The sequence below is a fragment of the Notothenia rossii genome, assembly GCF_949606895.1.
Source record: "Notothenia rossii genome assembly, chromosome: 4".
Taxonomy (NCBI): domain Eukaryota; kingdom Metazoa; phylum Chordata; class Actinopteri; order Perciformes; family Nototheniidae; genus Notothenia; species Notothenia rossii.
Genome location: NC_136902.1, coordinates 65,425,471 through 65,450,792, shown reverse-complemented (window position 1 = coordinate 65,450,792; position 25,322 = coordinate 65,425,471). Strand labels below are relative to the sequence as shown.

The following is a 25,322-nucleotide window of genomic DNA, read 5'->3' as shown; positions in this document are numbered from 1 at the left end:
TTGGATAATACATTAAAAACGATTACATTTAGATTTTTATAGTACATGGTGAGTTTTTGTACAAAAAATGTGTAGTATGGAAGCAGGCAGATGGAAAATTGTGATCGAATTTGAATTGCCATCCTTTAGGCTGCTGGCCCTGAAGATACACACTCTGAATTCAGGGCTGCCAACATTTGAGTTCAGCTTGGAGTGAGATTTGTTTTTTGGTGAACCGAAAAAAGAAGCGTTCATGTGTACAGTCAGTGTTACAAATGTATTGAACATGTACAAACTAGGATTTCCCATTAATGTACCGGGCGCTACAGTGGAATGCGCACATACACAGTATACCCGCGACTCTTACAATGAAGACTCGATAATCAGCTCACAGCATATAAAATGGCATATAGGTGTAAGCAGAGGTAAAGTGCTAAAAAAAAAAAAGAAATATTGAAGTTAAATGCATCAACCTGGCGCATTTTGAGAGCAAAATGAATTTATGGATGCATCTCTCAACACCCATATGAAACAGAACTGTAAACCGATTTTCTTTTTCTTTATGGATATTTTACAAATCACTCACCTTTTAAACTGTATTCTTGTTTTACTGTCATATTATTTCATAACTGTTTTTTATTTATTCTCATAAATGGTGACCAAACCGTTTGAGACCCACTGAGATAACTAGACTAAACGTAACTATCTAAACACTCAGAGAGTCCCTTACCTCACTGAGCTGTATCTCTCTCAGTCAGGACAGAGCTCTCCCTCTCCTTGTTTTAGAAACAGCTTTTAATATCCTTTAAGCTAACCAGATGCTAACAACAACATTGCAAATAGTGAGTTTGGTAGAAATATACTGTATCGGCTAATAGTAAAGTTATTTAAGATGATACCATATTTATTGAAGATTTTACATTATAAATATTCCCCAAAATTATTCAAAAGCATATTCTTCCGAACTTCTTGCTGTAGTATGACACACAGGAGACTATTGATGTGTGTAGTGAGTTTGGTAGTAATAAGCTGTATAATAGGGATTGAATATTATTGTATTCTCTTTTTTGGGAGTTGCACTTTGCAGACGGTCCCTGAGCACTCGTTTCTTCTCCAGCTGCAGATAGAGACCAATGTAATGTGTCCAGCTCGGAGGACGGCGCGTATCGGCTTTTTTTTAATCAAAATGTGATTGTAGTTCGTTGTCAGCCTAACCACTGTACTTAGGAGACGACATTTGTGTCCGAATAACGTTTTGTTCATGAGTTATTGATCCGTGAAATCAGAATCTCCCAATATCGTTCCAACTTTACTGAACTAAGCCAGAAGACCGTCTCATTTCGTAGACCGCTCGGTTTGCTGTTCCTTCACTTTATTTTTACATTTATATACATTTATTTTGGACGAAAACTTAGAGTGAGGAAAGGCAAGTGTGGCGTGAATGTGTGAGATATGGGTTAATTGCGTGACTCTCACGCTCAATGCGTGAGTGTTGGCAGCCCTGCTAAATTTAACAATATTAAACTGTTAAAATAAACAGCCCACAAATTACATAAAGTCCTTATCTCCCTGCTCTCTGTGTGCTGCAGCTCTGCCCCCCCCCTCTGTGATCGCCGACAGCATCACCAACGACTCCATGAGCCTTTCATTCAGCTTCAACTCCCCGTACGAGGTGAGAGCTCCTCTTCAGATTGTCTCCTTAAAAGCTTGTTTTTTTCTGTCTGTATAAACCTGACTGAGAGGGTTCTTCTTATTCTTCTTTTTAAAGGTGAAGCAGTACATAGTGATTCTGTACTGGCAGTTTGACACACATGTTAAGGAGAGCAGAAACTACACGGTTAAACAGGGGATCCTGAAAGGTACCGTTTGTGTTAGATTATTTTTGAAGTCAATTACACTTCCACAGATGATTCCCGTACACGTTGTTGTGTCTGTTCGCAGCTTCTAACCTGACAGCAGGCACATTGTATGAGGTGGCTGTTTGGGCTCACACCAGTATAGGAGACAGTCCCACCGCCCTGTCCCATCATCAGACCATTGGCTCTCAGCCGGAGCGGCCCCTCCTCAAAGCCCGGGCCCTCAACCAGACTGCTGTGGACTGTAGCTGGACCATCGGCAATACCACCGCTCAGGTACTACACATTACCGTCAATACGTCTTGATGTCATAAAAAACATATCAGGAGGATATTGTTTTAAATTTCCTCTGAACCACTTCACTGAGTCAACACTTATTTCTGCTGTGTGTCTGTAGGTGTACGGTGTGTTTTACGCCACCTCCTTCCTGGACCTGTACCGCAGCCCGCGTCAGTTCCGCTCCACGTCTCTCAGCCTCACAGTGACGGTGGACAGCGACGAACAGTATCTCTTCCTGGTAAGTCTTCTCAACATCCCACCAACTTCCTCTCAGAGACATCTTTCACACTGAAAAGTTTGTGAAACCTTTAAGCCAAATTTGTTTCATCAGAAATGTCTGTGGGAAGATAACATGTAGAGAAAGTGCTAAATGTTCCTCAATCTTTACATCTAGAAAAAGGAGAGTCACAACAGAAATGGAAACTATTTGGAGTAAGATTTTTTTTATTTCAAGTTCAAATGGGAACAGTGATTTCATCCACAGATTTGTCATCACTTAAGTGACTAAATAATTTGTTTTAAAAGTGAAACTCAATAAGCAGGGTCTCTCTTGAAGATAGGGTTGGGTATTATAGGTGACGCAAGTAACAGACAACGAAACTTTTAAAATGAGTTTCTAAAACCGAGAGCGGTAAAGCTAGCAGCTTGTAGGGGACATTGGAAAATGTAATGTAAGTATTTAAGAAAATGTAATAATGACTTTTATGTGGGATCTCAGGGCAGATTAGTACACCATTAAAGTCTAGCATGATAGTTGTAATATACTGTATTCACGTATGGCAAACATAGATGCATTTGCCTTCCATAGACAGTCAGTGTAGTATTCTATCAGGCTGCCATTGTTTTATTTTGTTGCATCAGTCCTAGTGTAATAATGAGGACATCTTTACAGTGCTGTTTGTGTTGTCCTTCAGGTGCGTGCCGTCTCTCCCTACCTGGGCCCTCCCTCGGAATACGCTGTGGTGAAAATGATTCCCAATGAGCGGCTGCCACCCAGAAACCTCCATCGTGTGCGAGTGGACAGAACTCAGGCCACGCTGAAGTGGCAGCCCCCGTACGACGCCCCCAACGCAGCTCTGGTACGACACTGCTTATGGGGATGGGGATTCATGATGATGAGCATCAGGATCAGGAGGGTTGACTGATTAAGGTGGAAAAAAACAAATGGTTGGATTATCTGTGAGGCAAATGCTGATATATTTCCCCCGGGGTTATTACGTGTACTAGAATAAATGTATTAAAATATTGTCCCATTTAATATTATGCTTTATTTTGACATGAAAACAATTGATAGGCAGACTAAAGGTAAAATGAAATCCTCCTTGGCACGCTTCTTTGAGAATTTCTATCTGCATTTATTTGGCCAGAACTACCTGGCAGTAGCTTAGTAACTTTCTCCCTCACAAAGTCTGCTACTACTAAAGTACACAGACGTACAACTCTGTTTACCCTCTAATAAGTAAAGCAACAATCCCCATAAATTCCAAAACAACTCTACACTGTATACAACTGCAGGTGTCAGCAGTAATAAGATCATACTCATTCTTTGCTATGCTAATGGACCACATCCATAATGTCCTCAATGTAGCCAAAGAGCACATTATGACATTCCTAACCTCAACAGATTTTCCCTGTGAAGAAAAATGAATTGCCAGATATCAGAAACCCTGATTAACACCTTAAAGGTCCCATGTCATGGCCATTTCTACTGATCATAATTCCATTGTTGAGGTATACTAAAATAGATTTATATTGTGCAATGTTCCAAACTCACATTGGTTTCTCATAGTATGTGTATTCACCATACTTGTCAACCCTCCCGATTTTCGCGGGAGTCTCCCGATTTCACTGCCCTCTCCCGGTTTCCTCCCGGGGTCATATTTCTCCCGCATTTCTCCCGATTTCTGACCAAATCAGATTTACTCACGACTGTTTCCACTCGGACTTGCCAACAGATACACCATTGTTTGGATTCCATGGTAGCGTGTCTCTTTAGTAGCGCGCACAACTGAAAGTCTGAGATGGTGAGGCAGACAGTCACAGAAAACTGAACAAGAATCGACAACTCGACCCTCTGCTTACTCCTTTCCTGTAAAATACAGGTCCAGCCCACACATAATTATGCTCCATCAAGGATGGTGCTACAGGCCGCAAGGCAGTGCACTTAGAACTACAATAAGCATGTTAATGCAGCTGAGAAAAGTGTGTGTGTGTGTGTGTGTGTGTGTGTGTGTGTGTGTGTGTGTGTGTGTGTGTGTGTGTGTGTGTGTGTGTGTGTGTGTGTGTGTGTGTGTGTGTGTGTGTGTGTGTGTGTGTGTGTGTGTGTGTGTGTGTGTGTGTGTGTGTGTGTGTGTGTGTGTGTGTGTGTGTGTGTGTGTGTGTGTGTGTGTGTGTGTGTGTGTGTGTGTGTGTGTGTGTGTGTGTGTGTGTGTGTGTGTGTGTGTGTGTGTGTGTGTGTGTGTGCAGGAAGAAAACAATGGAAAAAGACAAATCTTCAACGAGGCGTTGTGGGGCAGCATATGCAAAAGGCGGCTTTAATTCGTTAGCAGGACTTTTCAGGTTTAAAATCTTAGAGTTAAACAGAATCTTCTTAATTAACAATCTATTTGGAATCAACTATTAGAATAATGCTGAATTGCTTGGATTTTTGTTTTGGTGTATGATCATAAATCCAACTGATGATAAACAGAGATCTTGTTGTGTGTTATTCTGACTTCCTATCTTCACTCTTGTTGTATATGTAGACTTATGCAATCCACGTGCGGGATGTGATCCGTAAGGAGGAGTATGACTACAAGCTGAGCACCAAGAACAACACGGTGGAGTACCTGCTGAAAGGCCTGGAGCCCGGAGGCAGATACAGCGTCTCTGTCCGTCTGCGCAACATGAGCAAGGAGGCCAGCTTCACCCTCAGCACAGGTACAAACTGTAAATCATATATTTGTGACTATGGTGCATTCTCACCTCTTTCAATGATAACATACTAAGTTCCCGCCAATCTGAAGTAAAACCAGTAAATGTATGTATGATTTTCATTCTTTACAAAAAAAATGCATTTTATCCTGAGAAAAATAATACCCCTTCTGCAGTTCCTCTTCCGGCTCCAGAAGCTCTGAAGATTTTGACAGAAAACGACCACGTGTTCCTCTTCTGGAAGAGTCTGGCCGTCAGGGAGAAGGGCTTCAATGAGAGCAGGGTGAGACGAGTCACCAATATCTGACCTTTTAAATCCCTCTTTTCTATACTATAACTTGCATAAAGGGTTTGATATAAGTATTTATCTAGGAATTGTTTTTAATTGTATTTCTCTAAAGAATAATGATCTTCTAATCCACTGAATATAGTCTAATATCAGTCCAAAATAGGCATATTTTGTCATTCCTTGAAGTTCTATGGTTTTGTACTAAAGCTGTTATTTTTAATCTCCTATGCTCAGATTTGAAGATAAAAATGGTTAAGCTTTTCTCTTCTCACTTACCGCTCAAGGCTTCCATTACTTTGTGCTGTTTGTATTCCCCATTAACTTGAACATGCTGTGTACAGGGCTACGAAGTGCATGTGTATGAGAGTGTGACCAATCAGACGTCGTTCCTGGGAAACACCACGGAGACGTATTTCCGCATCAGCAGCCTGCTGCTGGGACACAACTACACGTTCTCTGTACAGGCCCGCTGCCTGCTGAGCGGACAGCTGTGTGGGGAGCCCGCCCTGCTGCTCTACAACCAGCTGACCGCAGGTATGCACACACTTACTTCATTTCTTACTTACTTCCAAACGAAGGTAAAAATAATAATAATAATAATAATACATGGGACTTTTATAGCGCTTTTCATGAAACTCAAAGACGCTTTGACAGAGAATTAAGAAAAGAAACCAAAAAAAACAAAGAAATACAAAAAGAGATAAACAAAACAGAAAATAGGGGGGGAGGGGGGTGGTCAGTGGTTGAATGCAGTGTTGAACAGGTGGGTTTTGAGTGATGTTTTGAATGCTGTGAGGGAGGAAGAATCTCTGATGGATTGGGGTAGTGAGTTCCAGAGGGTGGGTGCAGCAACGGAGAAGGCTCTGTCGCCCCAAGACTTGAGGTTGATCCGGGTGGGGGGGGACAGGAGGTTGGCCGTGGCAGATCGGAGGGAGCGAGTGGGAGTGTGTCTGTGGAGGAGGTCAGTCAGGTAGGATGGGGCCAGGTTATGGAGGGCTTTGTATGTCATCAGGAGGATCTTGTACTGAATTCTCTGGGGGATGGGGAGCCAGTGGAGCTTGATGAGGACGGGTGTAATGTGTTCACGGATTCGGGTGTGGGTGAGTAGACGGGCGGCGGAGTTCTGGATATATTGAAGTTTTGCCGAGAACTGAACCTTGAGGGATACCTTGGGGCAGAGGAGCGGTGGGGGATTTGCAGTTAGTGATGTAGATGAACTGGTTTCTGTCAGAGAGGTATGAAGTGAACCAAGAGAGGGCAGTGCCAGTGATGTTGAAGGTGGTTTCAAGACGGGTGAGGAGGATGGAGTGATTGATTGTGTCGAAGGCAGCGCTGAGGTCAAGGAGGATGAGGATGTTGAGGTTACCAGCATCGGAGGAGAGGAGAAGGTCATTTGTAATTTTGAGGAGTGCGGTTTCGGTACTGTGGTTTGAGCGGAATCCGGATTGAAAAGTTTCATAGAGGTCATTAGCAGAGAGATGATGCTTAAGTTGTGACGCTACAGCGCGGTCCAGAACTTTTGACAGAAAGGGTAGGTTCGAGATTGGTCTGAAGTTATTAGGGTTGTCAGGGTTTAGTCTGGGTTTTTTCAGAATAGGGGTGATAGCAGCTATTTTGAGGGACGGTGGGACGGTGCCAGAAGACAGAGAGGAGTTGATTGCTGTAGTGATGAGTGAAAAGAGAGTAGGAAGGCAGGCCTTAACAAAGCTGGAGGGGATGGGGTCCAGGGTGCAGGTGGCAGTTTTCATTCCTGTGAGGAGATCAGAGAGGTCAGTAGGGGAGACAGGGGAGAACTGGGACAGGGGTTGGCAGGATAAGGGGAGGCAGGTGGCTTGAGGGAGAGCTGGTGTGGTAGTGGTTAAGCTGCTGTAAATGTTGTCTATTTTGCTTTGAAAAAATGTGAGAAAAGAGCTGCATTTGTCTACTGTGAATGACTGAGTGGTGGTGTCCAGGGGGCTGAGGAGTTTGTTTATTGTGGAGAAGAGTGTTTTGGGGTTTCCGGAGCCAGAGTGGATTAACTGAGAGTAGTAGGTGGTGCGGGCATGGGAGAGGGCATCTTTATACTGCTGTAGGTGGTCTTTGTAGGTTTGATAATGAATTGTGCGACCTGTTTTATTGCGGAGTCTTTCAAGTTGCCGGGCACGGGTTTTCATCAGACGGAGTTCAGGGGTGAACCAGGGAGCAGAGTGGGTGAAGGAAACTGTTTTGGTTTTTATGGGTGCAAGTTGGTCAAGGCAGGAGGACAGAATGTTGTTGTAGTAGTCAGTGAGATCAGAGGGGCTATGGAGGTCCACAAAGGGAGTGGTGGATATTTTTTCAGAGCGAGGTAGCTGAGACACAGCTTAATTTACGGAAGTTGATTTTGCGTTTTTGCTTTGGTGGTGGGGTGGGAATGTTGATGGTCATGGTGATGGCTAAGTGGTCGGAGAGGAAGAGGTATGCGCCAGACAGATGGTGAAGGTTTAGTCCAGTCGAGCAAACAAGGTCCAGAATGTGGCCACGGTTATGGGTCGGAAAGTTGACATGTTGAATGAGGTTGAAGCAGTTAAGCATGTCCGTGAAGTCTGTAGTTATTGTAGAGTCAGTGGAGTCCATGTGGATGTTGAAATCACCAAGTAGGAGGACTGAGGTGGAGAAAGAACAGAGCTGGGTCAGAAATTCAGAGAAATCAGAGAGGAATGATGGGTTTGGTTTGGGAGGGCGGTAGATAACTGCCAGGACTGACTGTGTGTGACCAGAGAGTTTAAAAGCCAGGTGTTCAAATGAAGGAGCAGATAAGATGGGATGAGGCTGGTTTTAATGTCCTGTCGGTGTATTACGGCAATTCCACCACCTCGGCCCTCCGAGCGTGGCTTATTTATGTATGAGTATCCATTGGGTGTAGTGAGGTTGAGTGAGAGATAATCCAGAGGTTGTTGCCAGGTTTCTGACAGACAGAGAAAGTCCAGTTTATTGTCCAGAATGAATTCGTTGAGAATGTGGCTTTTTATTGTTGAGGGACCGGGTATTAAACAGAGTGAGCTTCATATTGCAAAATGTAATGAAAAAACGGGGAATGTGAGCTGACGTCAGATGGAAACAATCACAATAAGTTGATCCTGATCAATTCTGGATTGTCGTGAATATCCTCATAAGAGTAATTAAAAAAGCCGACTAATTTGCTATCAAGGTAGATAGTAGAAAAGATGCCTTCAATCAAAAAAATGAAATGTGATCATATCAATTTATGAATTTGTTCCATTATCTGTTGTGCACAACAATTATGTTCACTATTAAAACAAAAGTGTAATTTTAGTTATGCAATACAAACATACTATATATTTTGTTCTCAAAAATAATGTCAGGTAACATTTCTATATGTTTTGATCATATTTGGATGATAACCGGGGTAATTGTGAATTTAAATGATTTTCTCCATGTCCAGGGGCCGTTGATGCGTCCCACGGTGAGGGCCACTCAGGGGACATGGCTGCGGTGGTGGTCCCGGTGCTGTTCCTGCTGCTGCTGGGGGTCTGCGGGGGCTTGGTGGCGCTCTACCTCCGACACCGCCGTCTGCAGAACAATTTCACCGCCTTCGCAAACTCGCATTACAACTCCCGCCTGGGCTCGGCCATCTTCTCCTCCGGGGACGATCTGGGTGAGACCATTAAAATACTTTTCAAATGTAGACCCGCAATGCAAACCATCAGGGGTGGGAAGGTTACTTTAAAAAAAAAAAATCTGAGTATCAAAATATATTGGTGATGTAATCTGATTACTTTCCATTGCTTTTGGATAAACTCAATATCAAATGCGATGCAAATAAAAACTATTAGAAAATAAATAACAATAACAATTTTTTTTACTGAAGTGTATGTAACAATATAACCTTAAAAAAGAAAAAAACAAGATATTCATATAAAAAATGTAGTAACAGTAATAGTTTACAAATACTGTTTAATCTTAATATATTCATCCAAAAACTACTGTTATACTGTATTGTATTTAAAGCAAAGAAAAATGTAATTAGCCTAAATATAAACCATAAGGAAAATTCATTCTGTAGGTCTACCTATAATATATGAATCTTTAGTTAAAAATGTATTATAACATTGTAATCATGCTAGTAATCTCAGTTTACTAACTATTACTATTTGACTCCTGTCTTAGTTCTGTAACATAGTGACATCACTATGTAACACTCGCGATTCTATTTGCTAGCTCTCCAATACATTGTACGTGTTAGGCTAAGGGGCGGGACATTATCGGGACAAGTGGTTGACCAATCACAACAGATCAGGCCAGCTAACCAATCAGAGCAGACTGGGCTCTGGTTTCAGACAGAGGGTGAAAAGAGGTGCTGCAGCACAGGCAGTATGAGAACAATAAAGAGCTTTTTGAACATTAAAGCATGGAGACATGTCACAGTAGAGACACTACATACCAATATGACCCTGAACATTTGCATAACAGGGCTCCTTTAACTTTGATCTCTCTCCTCTTCGTTTCAAGGTGATGATGATGAAGATGATCCCATGATCAGCGGTTTCTCAGACGACGTTCCCATGGTCATCGCGTAGCAAGACGTCGCTCCATTAGCTATTTCTCTCTTCTCTTCTCCCCTTCTCTTCTTCCGTCTGCTTTACTCCCCTTTACTCCCCCTCAGTGGTGCGGTACGACGGAGTGAGGAGGAAGCAGGCGAGCACTCCTCCATCCCAAAGCCGTCGAAGGGATACCACCTTAATTAGCAGGAAACGTGAAGAAAAATGGAAAAGTGTAAAGAGAGAAAGAGATATTTTTCAAATATACAATGCACTTTTTTTGGATGCGCAATAACTTATTTTTTATAATGTTAAATATATATATATGGGGTCACAAAAGGACTGGGAGAAAAAAAAAGTGGACACTGAAGCAAACTGTGAAGTATTTGAGTTTGTCGAGACCCTGTTTGTAATGCAAACTCACTATCCATAGGGCGGTTCATTGCTTAAAGCCAAAATAACCATCCACAGACTGTAACATAGAATGCAAAAAAAACACACACATAGGAAAAATAATACAAATATATAGACAAATGATGTATAGAACATGTATGAAAAGAAAAGATTAGAGCAGTAATGGTAACATATATTGGTAAAAGCACAATATGTACTATACCAGTATATGTTTAAATTGGTGCCCCGTGTGAGGCCGCCTGACGAGCCAATCATGTTTCATCCTTTACAGAATCTGAATAATGTGTCGATTTCAATGATCACCGGTTTGGAAACTGTCTATTATTGTAAACCCATTAACAAGTCTTTGAAACTTACCTGAAGAGCTGAGTAATGGGATCGTCCAATGGCACCGTGTAGTGACCTCACACCTTTATTTTTCCACCACCAGCACACACTGTTGTTTGTCTGTATGTAGATGCAAAGGATAAAAGAATGTTCCTATCCCCCACAGTGAAGTCCAGATCATCGAATCTATTTGTAAATATTGGCTTTTAATATGTCCTCTCCTTGTAATGCTGCACCATAATTCTGTAAATGTGTTTTTTTTTTTATCATTGTGGACCACACATTTTTCGTCCCCAGCATTTTGCCATTGCTGTAGTCGTAGAGAAAGGTTCTCAGGGAACTGTGTCGGAGCGGACACCAGCGCAGCGACACCATCACCTCCAGGGCTCAGGCAAACTCATCTACTGCTGGACAGGTACAGAGACCTCTGAAGAGGCACTGGCAGTGACCGGAAGAGGCTGATTCAGTTCAGTTGTGATGAAGAGTCAGGTTTGGGCATGGCATTGAGTTCAGAAAAAGATTAAGAGGGTTGATTCGATCATAAAAGAAAACATTGTTTTGACCTATCTTTAGTAGTGTCTAGTGTTGCAGATAGCTTCTAGATGCATCTGTGAACTCTAACAGCGACCTGTATTTCCAGAAGCTGTTTGCTAGTTGCTCGAGCTTGATTTTCACAGGCCTGACTTTCTGATGCGAAACAAGAACCTCTGAAACTGTTGACACCATTTCTAAACCCTGGTATGCATGGTCAAATACATTTATTAAACAAGGTACACCATGTGGTACTGAAGTCTTGTTGACATGCTGACTTCTCGTGGGGCTAGCTGACCATTTACTGTAGGAAGCTCACCATGGCCTTATCTCGGCCTTTAACCAGAAACAACGTTAGAGATCAAGCTTTTTGTTCTCACTTTTAGGTATTATTTTTATAACGATATAAAAGTGCTCATCTTTTGAATTACATTTTAGTAAGCCAGAAAACAAAACATACAATATTTATTTCTGCAAAAAGCTCTCTTGTTCCTAAAGACTGGCTATATCAATGTTCGGTCTGGTCATTGATTGACGACAACTCCTAAAATGAGCTCTGTGCTTGATTAGCAAATGAGTCTTAATTTTCCACGGTATAGGAAGGTGATTTAATTTGCTTTGTTGTCATTTACCAAGTCATAATTGTTTGGTGGATTTATTTAGCTTTGATGAGGGAATCAAATTAATATGATGTATTAATGGAAATAACTAGATTTTTTTACCTAAAATGTAATGTTACGGTTATTGGTGTAACTGGGCCAACAGTTTCTGGAAACATACATTCTTTAAAAACATTTAAAAATCGTATTATTTAATTCTGTGAGCAACACATTTTTACTAACCTGCATTTTATTGGTGTGGAGGCTGAGAGCCACATCTCAAAAACTGGTCAGGCGAAACCTTAAAAAGAAAGTCATGGCTAGACACTAAGTGTTAGTGACAAATCGTGTTTTTTTGTTATTTGAATGGTCCTTTTAATTAGCAGTTAGTACCAGTTGAGCGATAAAACATTATGAGGATCATCGTCTTAGTTCTGCTCGTGCCCCCCAACCTGACACTGGTCTATGAACAGATGTTTGGCCTGAGCCATTTGAACTGATGGTGTTCTGCTTTCTATTCACCTTGTTGTTTTGTTTGTTAAGATGTCTTCATGAATGTATTTTATATCTGTACTTTTAAAGGTACTGTCCCAGCTCATTATGCTACTAAGTGAATGCACACTCTCTGGTTTTACTGTTGCTACAGTAACGATGTAACCCATTCAATATGGACGACAGACTTTGTGTTTGCACTCTGTAGACTGGCTTCTGCAGACGAGTCTTAGTTTGTTCAACCCAAGCCCAATTCCCCAACCCAGAGCAACAAACCATTTTTTTCAGGAAGAGTCCAGATATTCATTTTTTGTTTAGTTTACCCAAAATCATTAAACAGTGTCTGTTCTGACATTAATTTGAAGGTTTCCTCAAGACTTCAGCTTGATTTCACGCAGCTCTCCACCATGTTCATCATTTAGTTTGTTGGCCTTAAAATCAGATGTTCTGGCATTAATGCTGTTTTTTGCTCTGTGGAGTTTCTGTTCTCTGATGTTCTGTTTTGCCACATAATGCCTTATTAGGACACATTGGGTTTCTATGTAATGTACTGTTTGTATGATAGAACACAAGTGCACACGCATGCAAACACACAGTCACACACAACCCTGTACACACAGCTAAGCAGGTGGAAAAGTTGGCTAATATTTTGGCATTTGGTTGATTTTGTCGGATCACTGCTCCTTCCTGCGCTGGCTGCTAAGCCGGCCGCTCTATCTCTTTTTAGTCAGAGTTTACACGTGTACAAAGTTTAATTATTGGTTATCATGTGACCGTTTGCTCCCCACTTGTCTTAATGTTGACTCTTGTCAAATAGTTTGCTTCAAAATGTTGTCAGAGTTTGATCATGTTGGCCATGTTTGAAGATTTTAATGTCTTGCTTGCTTATCTCGGTGGTTGCAAGAACAATGAGACGTTGGAGAAACAGTGTGAGGTGTTTTTTTTAAAAAAAACACTTATACTGAAATAAAGTTGCTGAAAATCAAACTGTCGACTATTTGTTTGTGTAAGGTGGTTAAAGATGTCAGTTAAAGAGGTAGAAATATACCATATATGTTGTTATTAAGGAAAGCAGGGAGAAGATATGGTTTATTTTATGATGAAACACACTGCAGCGTACAGATGGCAGGCTCCCACAGGGTCAGCATGATGAACATTCAACAGATCTCTGAGGAAAACAGAAGGCGCCCTGAGAATGACCTTGGTTTGAAAGAAGAAAATGCATAAATTATAATCGAATATTCGCAATAAATATAAATTAATTGCATTTGAAAATTCAAAAACAAAAACAGGATATATTAAGGTCATTTTCTAATTCTATCTTTGAATCATTGATTTCATATTTGCGGAATCATACCACTTTAAGAGCTGCAACGATAAGTCCTCTTATCGATTCGTTGATACTATTCAACAACTATAAGAATAATTGAATAGGTAGATCTGAACTTACCAAAAATATACATTTAAAGGAAATCTTTTATGAAATTGTATAGACTAAACAATCCAAGTCAAGGTTCCCAGCATATGATACAGCTATGATACAACAGCTCCCTCAACAGGGTAAAAGATGCCATGATGCCTGAGCCAAACCTAAAAACAAGAGGAAAAGTTTCATTTGAATTTCAAACTTCAAATGCTGTAAACAAAACTTACCTCAAAATGTCTTGTTACCTTTATTTATTTAAATGTGCTTATAAGCATTTAAATAGTTTGTTGCTGATTTTTTTTTTTTTTTTTTAAATGCATCGATACAAAGCTGGATAAATGTCATCATGTTTCCTCAGGGTAAATGGTTCAAAAGCACTGTACAGAAAAGTGCATTTGTCCTGTTATGCACTTTCCACTTCACATTCATAATCATTACATTTAAACTGTCATCACTTCTGCTTTTTTTTTAAAGGTCAAAAAACATTTCTGGATCTGTATTTAATGTTTGCTCGTCCACAACTAGCATTCAGCCTCTCTTATCAACATGTGTGAGTTTCATCATTCCAACTGACCCCTATCACATTAAACTCAGTGGTTTGTTCCATTGTTCACATCAAAATACTGATTAGTGCAGTACGTCTTATGGCTGGAAACATGACTAACAGCCAGGGGATGAGAGGATTATTAAACAACACAAGAGACTCGGTGAGGGCTCGGTTCATTTCTGGCTCCAAAGTATAGTTTCCAGTCCGGACTGATGATAATGTCTGTCATTGACAAGACTCGTAAAGTAACACAACGTTCCAAATTATTCCCATCTGACAGGCTCATCAGGAAGAATAGATGCACTTTAGGAGGTTGAACTGTCTCGTTATGAAATATGAGATCTCAATTTGAGGATTGAATAATGAGCTGTTCCCGGGGCTGGACTGAGGTAAACACTATTTTTAAAAAAGAGAAAAAGGCAGGGGATGTGTACAGTTTCTAAAGCAACAACAGCTGTCAGACAAGAAGAGAGAGTGCTAACATGCAGACACACATGCAGTGTGTGAAAAATAAACTAACATCTTTCCAAAAGTTGCAATATCTAATTCAACAGTCTTATGAGTAAAGGTTCTACAAATAAACACGCTTCTTGATGCAAGTACAATTAGAAAAGTTGCACCAAAAAATACTATGCATTAACACCTAATTATAATTAAAATGATTTAACTGGTCAATTTTGCCAGATTTGTTTAAAGTGTTTGGCCTCTAACTATGACACATGTTAACAATGTCTCATATATCAGAATATAAAGGAAAATGTATATGTTTTAAATTATCTATAAAGTAACAACAAAGTAGATCTTTAACATAAATAGCCAGTGGAGTAAAAAGTGCCATGTCAGTCTTTTAAATGTAGTGTCAAAAAGGTACATCAATTACAAAATATTCAAGCGGGTCCCTTTGATATACACTTTGTAGAATAACGTTTATTTGTTGGCCAAATATGAATGATTTTGAAACTTTCCTTTTTAAATATCCCCCAAAGCATTCCTTATCAGCAGTCAGGAAGTGAATGTTTTTAAAGCACCCAAAAATAGCACTGTTGGAAAATAATTGCTAATCTAAAAATAGATAACTCCTTTGAAGGGCAGTTTGGTCCTCATGGAATCTATTTGTGTTACTGTTGGTATATCTCAAAGAGGAAATCGGTGTTCGGCTCGTAGGGCCCCAAGATGGGCCTCAGGTTCAGAAGAACAAAGATCTACTCTGGACAAAAGCATCCTCTGATAGTCAGGTGGCTGTGTCTGTGCCAGAGACAGCCACCAGGGGGCAGGAGAGCCTCTGTAGACATATCAGGGGATGTTCTATTAAAGCTGCACTTCATTCAGTCTGATGGGTCTGTGTCATTTTACTGCAGATCACAGTTTAAAACAGTTAAAAGGAGCGTGCATATGTTCTAAAAATGACCCAAGGAAACAAAAAGCCTCCACTGAGTGTGAGTGTGTGAGTCAGCACGTCTGTAGGCCAGTATCAAACATGAGGTTTTTGCACTCATTGACCTGCGGAGGGTTGTGTTGCATCACCAGGTGGCTGAAGCTGAAGAGCTGAGGCCCCTCAGCATTAACATAGCTTCAGTTCGTTTCATGTCACAGCAATGGGACTCATATCGTTTTAACTTGCACTTAAATGCAACGCATGCATAGCACATCATTTATAAAAAAAGGAAAAGTAAGATGTGTTTTAGTTTCTCAATGTATTTATGCTTGTATAACTATTGTTGGCTAAATGTATGTCTATTAAAGAGGCCTTATGCTTTTTGATGTTTTTCCTCTCATGTCGTGTGTTATTTAGGTTTGTTTGCATGTAAATGGTCTGCAAAGTCTAAAATCCCTGTGTTCCCTCCAGATGGAGTTTCTTTTTATGGAGTCCGACATTGTTCCTCAACCTCTTCAACAGTATTTCTTTCACAGAGGAAGTTATCCTCTCCTTTGATTGGTCGGTGGAAAGTTCCTCGAAAACAGTGAAAGCATTCCTTTAATAACCTCAGCAGTAATGTTTAGGTTTGGTGGGGAACACTGGCAGTGTGAGGAGATGCACTCGCTGCCCTCTCTTGTTCACTTCAGGCTTGGTGATGTAACATCACTGGCATTAGAATATCCAGTTTTCAGAATGGTACATTTTCTGCTCAGAACTATTTAGTAGTTTCATGCTCTGCGTGAAATAGTGACAGCTTGGATTGCATGTTTTTGCAACAGCAACAGGCGGTTTCATTGCAAAGGAGGGTCAGCATTACTGAGAGTTGGATAGATTGATTCTAAAAGCACATAATTCTTTATTAAACTTCAATGTCATCTTTTCCTACTTGAGAAACAATCAATCTTGTTTTACTCCCTGACTCCTACAAACCTTTTCCACCAATCCGGGCCATGCATACTCATCTCATACTGCCTGTGCTGCAGCACCTCTTTTCACCCTCTGTCTGAAACCAGAGCCCAGTCTGTTGTGATTGGTTAGCTGGCCGGCTCTGTTTTGATTGGTCAACAGCTTAGTGATGTCACATCCCTTAGCCTATCACTAACAATGTGTTGGAGCTCTAGCCAATAGAAGCTTGATTGTTACATAGTGATGTCACTATGTTACAGAAATAAAGAAAGGAGTTCAATGGAGGCGTTTCAGTCAAGGGAGAGTGTTTGGGGGAGAAACTCCCTCTGGAGGGAACACAGGGATTTTAGCCTTTGCAGACCATTTACATGCACAGAAACACAACACTACAGGAAAGGAAAACCCCCAAAAACACAATATGGCCCCTTTAAAGTTGATTAATATATCATGCTGAACAGGACTGCATACTGCAATTATGATAATAATTGTAACTAGTTTCCCATGTTATTTAAGAGTCTGTTCACACTGATTAAGGCGTATTACAAAATAAACATTTTAAGGCGGTAAAATACAATTTTAAAAGGCAATAAAAAAACTGTATTTTTGACCTGAGGATGGCACTAGAAGAAAATCAGCGGCTAACCACATTTATGAGGATACATCTGTAAAAACAATATTTCCTAATACATGTAGTCAATGTTACGAATAATGCAACCACTTGTCAAAAGTCAGAAAAGGTCAGACTGCAAAACACACACACACAAACACACACACAAACACACACACACGCACACGCTCACACACACACCACAACACAAACCGCTCCTCTCACTCTCCTAAGGTCAACAGGTTCCTGACTGTTTGTGATTGGCTTGGGTCAAAGGTCAATAGACTGGAGGCCATCAGTGCGGGGTCAAGAACAGGTGGGATCCTGTGAGAGAGGAACACGAACAACAGAGAGGAGTGTGAGGAGAGGAGAACCCACTGGAGAGTCAGTCTGAGAAAGCCTCAGTCCTCAGATCGCTGCTTCACCTCCGTGCTCCACTGGAGGACAGTCATCATCTCATTGGAGGAGGAGATCACTGATCCAACACCAGCTCAACCAGACATGTGCTTTTCTACAATCAGCTGATGTTATATAAGATTGTAGCTTTTCAGTGAACTAGTGCAAAGATAAAACTTCTTTTTTTTAAAGACAAAGCAGAAGCATTGTCATGCTTGAAGTCACATATACTTCTACACATGGGGAGACCCAGCAGTAAGGGTTATTGCTACAACCCTAAACTGAAAAAGCTGAACTGTGACTTTAGTTAAATGAGCCAGGGGGAGCTTGGCTCCCCTAAAGAGGGAGGGAGCCCCCCTGAAGGCCGACTTTGAGATAAATAGGGGGAGCCCAGAATAATCGCGAATATTTGTGTCACAGATTAGAAATGTTGAGTTTCTGTAAATAAAATTTCTTGAAATAAATAATAGTCATTCTTTATTACAGTTTCTGAGTATTTTGTGAATATTTCTGGGTGTTGCCATCTGTACGTGGCCGCGTTGCATTCTTTACGCCTATGGTTACGGCGGCGATGCCGGCACGGTATTTGAAATGTTCATATCGATATTTTTTTAACTCTGGCTTTGTAATAAAAAATATGGCGAAACGAAAACAGCCAAGCCTCGCAGCTTTTGGATTCACAAGCAAAGAAGCGAAGGAGTCTAAAAATGACAACGTGAACGGAACAACTTTTAGTTGGCGGCGTTAGGGTCGAGTTTGACAGCTCCACACCGAGGGAGAGGCCTGCCGATGCGGAGCCTGAAGAGCTTCAACAACGGCCACAGCCGCCGGCGTAGTGACACCGTCTGTAGTAGAAGCAGAGTGTTTTTATAGCAATTGATCTAATCCGCGCTGCTGCGCCAGTCAACAGAGCATGCGTGTGACCTATTTAGTAGCAGAATGTGCACTGAAAAATAGGACTCCCCCGAAAGCAAATGGGTAATTCGAACACTGATATTATGTCAACAGAATTAACATAACTGTATGAGGTTGGTTGAAAGCAATAATATTAAGCTTAGATAAAGAAAATATTAGGTTCAATTTTATATTATTGCTTTCAACTAACCTAATACAGTTATGTGAAATGTTGATATAATACATTTAATTAAAGTAAACATTTCAATGTTTTCAGTGCAGGGTTGGGAGGGTTACTTTAAAAATGTATTCTCTTCCAATAACCAATGCATGTAAAGAAATGTATTCAGTCACCTAATCTGAGTAACACAATATAAAAGTTATGTAACCTGATTACTTTCCGTGGCTTTTGGATGAACTAATAATATAATATAATAAAGATGTTTTTACCTAAGTTTAAGACAACAGAACAAATGTAGCTTCAGATAAATGAAACCAAGATATGTGTACAAAAAATTATATATAAATATACATATATACGATGGGGCAAAAAAGTATTTAGTCAGCCACCAATTGTGCAAGTTCTCCCACTTAAAAAGATGAGAGAGCCCTGTAATTTTCATCCTATACCTCAACTATGAGAGACAAAATTAGAAAAAACAAATCCAGAAAATCACATTGTCTGATTTTGAAAGAATTTATTTGCAAATTATGGTGGAAAATAAGTATTTGGTCAATAACAAAAGTTCATCTCAATACTTTCTTATATACCCTTTGTTGGCAATGACAGAGGTCAAACGTTTTCTGTAAGTCTTCACAAGGTTTTCACACACTGTTGCTGGTATTTTGGCCCATTCCTCCATGCAGATCTCCTCTAGAGCAGTGATGTTTTGGGGCTGTCGCTGGGCAACACGGACTTTCAACTCCCTCCAAAGATTTTCTATGGGGTTGAGATCTGGAGACTGGATAGGCCACTCCAGGACCTTGAAATGCTTCTTACGAAGCCACTCCTTCGTTGCCCGGGCGGTGTGTTTGGGATCATTGTCATGCTGAAAGACCCAGCCACGTTTCATCTTCAATGCCCTTGCTGATGGAAGGAGGTTGTCACTCAAAATCTCACAATACATGGCCCCATTCATTCTTTCCTTTACACGGATCAGTCGTCCTGGTCCCTTTGCAGAAAAACAGCCCCAAAGCATGATGTTTCCACCCCCATGTTTCACAGTAGGTATGGTGTTCTTTGGATGCAACTCAGCATTCTTTCTCCTCCAAACACGTCTAGTTGAGTTTTTACCAAAAAGTTATATTTTGGTTTCATCTGACCATATGACATTCTCCCAATCCTCTTCTGGATCATCTAAATGCTCTCTAACAAACTTCAGACGGGCCTGGACATGTACTTGCTTAAGCAGGGGGACACGTCTGGCACTGCAGGATTTGAGTCCCTGGCGGCGTAGTGTGTTACTGATGGTAGCCTTTGTTACTTTGGTCCCAGCTCTCTGCAGGTCATTGACTAGGTCCCCCCGTGTGGTTCTGGGATTTTTGCTCATCGTTCTTGTGATCATTTTGACCCCACAGGGTGAGATCTTGCGTGGAGCCCCAGATCGAGGGAGATTATCAGTGGTCTTGTATGTCTTCCATTTTCTAATAATTGCTCCCACAGTTGATTTCTTCACACCAAGCTGCTTACCTATTGCAGATGCAGTCTTCCCAGCCTGGTGCAGGTCTACAATTTTGTTTGACAGCTCTTTGGTCTTGGCCATAGTGGAGTTTGGAGTGTGACTGTTTGAGGTTTTGGACAGGTGTCTTTTATACTGATAACGAGTTCAAACAGGTGCCATTAATACAGTTAACAAGTGGAGGACAGAGGAGGCTCTTAAAGAAGAAGTTACAGGTCTGTGAGAGCCAGAAATCTTGTTTGTTTGTAGGTGACCAAATACTTATTTTCCACCATAATTTGCAAATAAATTCTTTAAAAATCAGAAAATGTGATTTTCTGGATTTTTGCTTCTCATTTTGTCTCTCATAGTTGAGGTATGCCTAGGACGAAAATTACAGGCCTCTTTCATCTTTTTAAGTGGGAGAACTTGCACAATTGGTGGCTGACTAAATACTTTTTTGCCCCACTTGTAGCTAGTTTACAGATGCTGTTTTAGTTGAACACATACTGTCCACAGTATTTTTGTTAAAACAAATCTGGCGTCCATCTACTCCTGCATACAAATATATATTTAAAATAAAGAATGAAAGTAGCCTAAATGAAATACACAACAAATAATAATATATGTATCCTTTAAGGGTGCATTCACTCCTAATAGTCCGCTCTCTGGTGCGCACCAGACCACAGTTTGTTACATTGTTTCATTTTTCAGAAGGTTCGGTTTGCGTTCACACGGGCAAAACTCAAACGGACTATAAACTTTAAACACAAGTCATGTGCTCGGAAATGCTGTTCAACCATTGGTCAGACATTAAGGGGGTAAAAACGCAAATCCCGGCAATTTCTAGCGGAGCCTCCGCCATGGAGCATCGGCACTTTCGGCAGGTTATTCTCATGCTGCTGTTAATCTGGAGATCAACAGACACTAGCGGCCCGCGCATGTGATTATATAATCAGACAAAGTCCGTTAAAAAACAACGGAGAAGTAACGGGAAGAAACCCTCCTTTTTACGCAGCGGCCCAGACATAGACATCAGACTGCGACACATATTCAGTTGACAGTTACTTTGGCATTAGGGCAGGGATATCTAGATACTTTCCAAGGTTTGACATAATGAATTGTGCTACTTTTAAATCAAGCAACGATGTTTTCAAATCTGTAATCAAAAAGCTCCTCAAAAACGCTATTGAAGCAGTTCCTGCCGTTGCTACGTTCGTTCAAACAGTAACAACGAACAATTTAAATCAATACATAGGCTACAACTATTTTTTAAATCAATAAAATCACTTTCTAAATCCACAAAAGCATTTCAATTCATATTGGGAGTCATGTCGTTACTTTGTTGAGAATGTGTGTGTGTGTGTGTGTGTAATCTGATTACATAATTTTCTAATGTAAATGTAAGGTTATACAGTTACCGTTTTTTTGTATCCTGATTCTGTTACTCCCCAAGCCTGGCTACTACAAGCCTAAAGATGCAAATAATCTGTATTGCCTTTTGCGTGAGTAATGTAATAAATCACAAAAGTTATTTGAAATCTGTTGACATAATACATTTAATTAAAGTCAACATTTTCATTTTTTTCCATGTGGTTGAGGTGGTGCTGTGGGCAGACTCCCTGCCTGCTTCAGGAGTCTCGGCTCCGACCCGGTCAGACAGACCGAGTTGAGAGGCGGCCCCTAAGAGATCTGTGACTTTTCCTCTTTGCCCTTTACAAAGATTTAAAGGTTTAAAGGTTTCTAGAGCTTGATGGGTATTTCAAAAATAGATCTCCCCCTGGAGATGAGTAGTAGGCAAGTCAGTTAGAAAACCAAGTAGTCACTGCTAAGACTTGAACTCTCTGTTTCATGACACCACCCTGATAAATACCAGCTACAACATCTGGTCTATGCATGCCCACTATTAGGAAAATAATATATTAGGAGATAGATACATATATCTCAAATGTAGCTGGTACCATGTTGTGACTCGTATTTTGAAATGGCTAACAACTGTTAATGGTTTTGGTTTGATTCTGCCCATCATCACCATCCTAGTCTGGTTCCACGCCTATAAACGGACTTTTATGGCATCTGGATTCTTGTAGTGTCATGAGATCAAAGGAAAATCCATCTTGTCAGGCTTCAATGAGTTTGTGTCCAGACTAATGCACTGACCAATCAGCATGCTGTGAGAAGCAACCGACAGCTACACATTTTTGTACACAGAACATATACTAAAGAGGTGGTTGGTGCTGAAATAGCATCAGTTATTTACTTAATTGAAGGAAGAGCAAAGAACTGCACTGAACGCTTTTCTCAAACGACAAGATGTTATTTCCCATGGCTCGACTATCTTCGGGCAAGAGCTTGATTGACAGATGGTTCATCCAATCACCATGTGAAGTTTCTTTTTAAAGAACCTGGCCTTTTTTCAATGAAGGACTCTTACATTTATCTCAGAGCTGACTGGGTGATATTGCCATACAATCATATGAGCACAGTAATGGGCAAGAGGATGAAGCCATTGGATTTGAACAACTCCACAATATTCCTCACAATTGCATCTGGTACACTTAATTATTAATATGAGGCTACATACATGACTTGTTTAACTGTTTTTTTAGTCTCTTGCTGAAATTGGTATATGTTGTTGATTGTTATAATGTAACTGTTACAATCAGTGAAGCTAATAGCAGCATCTGATCTAGATACAGACCAAACTTTCAGGGGTTGGTGGAAGTGCAGATGACTATTAAGGCAGATGTGTTGTCCTATCTTAACAAGGAGCACTACAATACACGTATAATATATGAAAATAACTTTATTAATACTGCACCAGGGCAGCCAATGTCAGAGCACGATCAACGTGATTATGATTCATAAAGAGGGGATCATGAAGTTCTGTATCAAATGTCAAAAGAGTCAATGAGGAACTTTTTTTTTCAAAACCAAAAACGATTCCACTATGAAAGTCAAAACAAAAATAATTTGTTTTTTCCTCTGAGGACCAACAATTACTCTACAAAATAAGTAGTTGTTATTGATCAACTAACCCAGTGACAATGAAAATCACTGGGGCTAAACTTGGCTAAAAAGAAAATCAGAGGAGAACTTGTTAGACAAGAAAATAGCCATGCCTTCAGCCATGGAGGAACATTTCCAAAGAGCCAGCAGTTACAAAATGACAAGGTACAAGTATTCAAACACCTTTCAAAAATGAGGGTACACAAAGACATGTTCTGAAGGAAAAACTAAGTGCATGTAAACTCTTTATCAATTCTGTATTGACTTTTGTTCCACAACTGTTTGTGCCATTTCTTAAAAATAACACATTTATGGTTCAGTGACATAGATTCTCGGTCCCAAAGATATCTTTTAAATATCAGGGATCGTTATGGTTTGTAACAGAAGAAAGGGTAACACTTTATATTAAGGTACACAAATTAACCATCAACTAGTTGTTAATTAACATGCATATTAGCAGTATATAGGCCCTTTATTAGTCATTATAAAACACTTATTAATGCCTTATTCTATATGACCATATTCTACAAGTAATAGGCCATTAGTTGAGTTTTTCCTCAATAACCCTCTAATTAGTGCTTATTTATTGCAAGTAAGGAAGTTGGTGTACATGAGTTTTGGCCTTAATATGCTCTGCTCAATTGGGCCTAATAAGGCAGTAGTACCACAAGAATAGTAATTCTCCAATAATAACACTTAACAGATCTATTCTTATGTAACAAGACATTAAACGTTTAAAGATTAAAGTGTCAATTGCATACACGCCAACCTTTCCAAATCCAAAAGAGGTAGGTTTGCACGCGGCAGATGTGCACGCCCAAATTAGGTAATCAGAATAAATGGAATCCCAGTAGTTACATGTATAAACCATGTATTTAACATATATTGCATAATTTTATGCATTTTTCAGAAAAGGTGGTAGTTTGGGAAACAGTGACATCAACGACATGTCTGGTCTGTAAAATGCCGAAAAGTAAAAGAATGGGAGATAAATATCCCAAAGGTTCATATTCTTGTTTCATGTTGTTGACATATTAGAGTCAAAGGTTTGCAAAGAGCGAAATATCTTTGTGTTGCGCGATATATCAGAAAATACTGCATTCAAAAAGTCATTTCCTGCATTTTTCTACTGATAAAGTGTGATATAAATAATGTACAGGCTTTCAGATTGCTGTAGTTCACTAAACAGAGACATTAACGACATGTCTGGTCTGTAAAATGCCCGAAAAGTAAAAGAATGGGAGATAAATATCCCAGTCTCCACATTTTATCATATTTTTTATGTGTTTCTGTTCCTCTTTCAGTTGAGACAGTGTAGATGAAGGATGTGTCAGGATGTAGAACTCTTGTGTGAACATTGGATAAAGCCAGGTTCATATTCTTGTTTCATGTTGTTGACATATTAGAGTCAAAGGTTTGCACAGAGCGAAATATCTTTGTGTTGCGCCAGAAAATACTGCATTAAAAAAGTCATTTCCTGCATTTTTCTACTGATAAAGTGTGATATAAATAATGTACAGGCTTTCAGATTGCTGTAGTTCACTAAACAGAGACATTAACGACATGTTTGGTGTTGAAATGTCAGAAAAGTGAAAGAATGGGAGATAAATATCCCCAAATCTAAAAATTGTATTATATTTTGTGTGTGTTTGTGGTCCTCTTTCAGTTGAGAGACTCGCCAACATGTGTTTTCGAGACACTGATATTAACGGGGAAATCCTGCAGGCCTCGTCGCAGCGTTACCCCCGGTCTGCACGTTGTTTGTCTTTCAGAAACACAGAGGACTGTTTGTATGATGCGAATGCGATCACAGACACGATGCAAACGGTGTCCGCTAGTGATGGGAATCCCGGCTCTTCTTGGTGAGCCGGATCATCTGGCTCGGCTCACGAAGAAGAGCCGGCTCTTTCTGCTCCCAAAAGGCTCTTCAGTTTACCACATATTATACCTTTTAATTAAATCAAATTTAGCCCTGTTTTGACTAATGAATTATGTATATGTGTACACATCACTTAAATTATTCAATACTGTACATCCTTTGTACTGAAGTATTCAAAAGTAAAAATTACATGTTTATTTTTAAATGATTTGCTGTGCCCAGATGTTTTCATTGCATTTACAGACCCTTGTAACTCTTTGATACCACCCAATGAATGCACTGACTTACTTGTAGAATCACATTACACAAAACAGATAGCAACACCTATAAAAACTATTTTAAAAAAGGGGCTACTGTATCGACATTTTAAAATTATATTTAAAG

The 25,322-nt window shown here is 40.2% G+C and overlaps 1 protein-coding gene across 1 annotated transcript in view; it reads left to right on the top strand.

Moving 5' to 3' along the window:
- The window catches only part of sorl1 (sortilin-related receptor, L(DLR class) A repeats containing), a 122,959-nt gene extending 109,773 nt beyond the window's left edge, over positions 1-13,186 (top strand). The window contains exons 36-45 of the mRNA XM_079673803.1: positions 1,520-1,651; positions 1,748-1,838; positions 1,921-2,111; positions 2,233-2,352; positions 3,029-3,193; positions 4,859-5,033; positions 5,204-5,310; positions 5,658-5,850; positions 8,741-8,953; positions 9,808-13,186. Coding sequence (XP_079529929.1) covers positions 1,520-1,651; positions 1,748-1,838; positions 1,921-2,111; positions 2,233-2,352; positions 3,029-3,193; positions 4,859-5,033; positions 5,204-5,310; positions 5,658-5,850; positions 8,741-8,953; positions 9,808-9,875 — 1,455 coding nt within the window. The 3' untranslated portion in view covers positions 9,876-13,186. The remainder of the gene's footprint in view (positions 1-1,519; positions 1,652-1,747; positions 1,839-1,920; positions 2,112-2,232; positions 2,353-3,028; positions 3,194-4,858; positions 5,034-5,203; positions 5,311-5,657; positions 5,851-8,740; positions 8,954-9,807) is intronic.
- Positions 13,187-25,322: the final 12,136 nt, after the last annotated feature.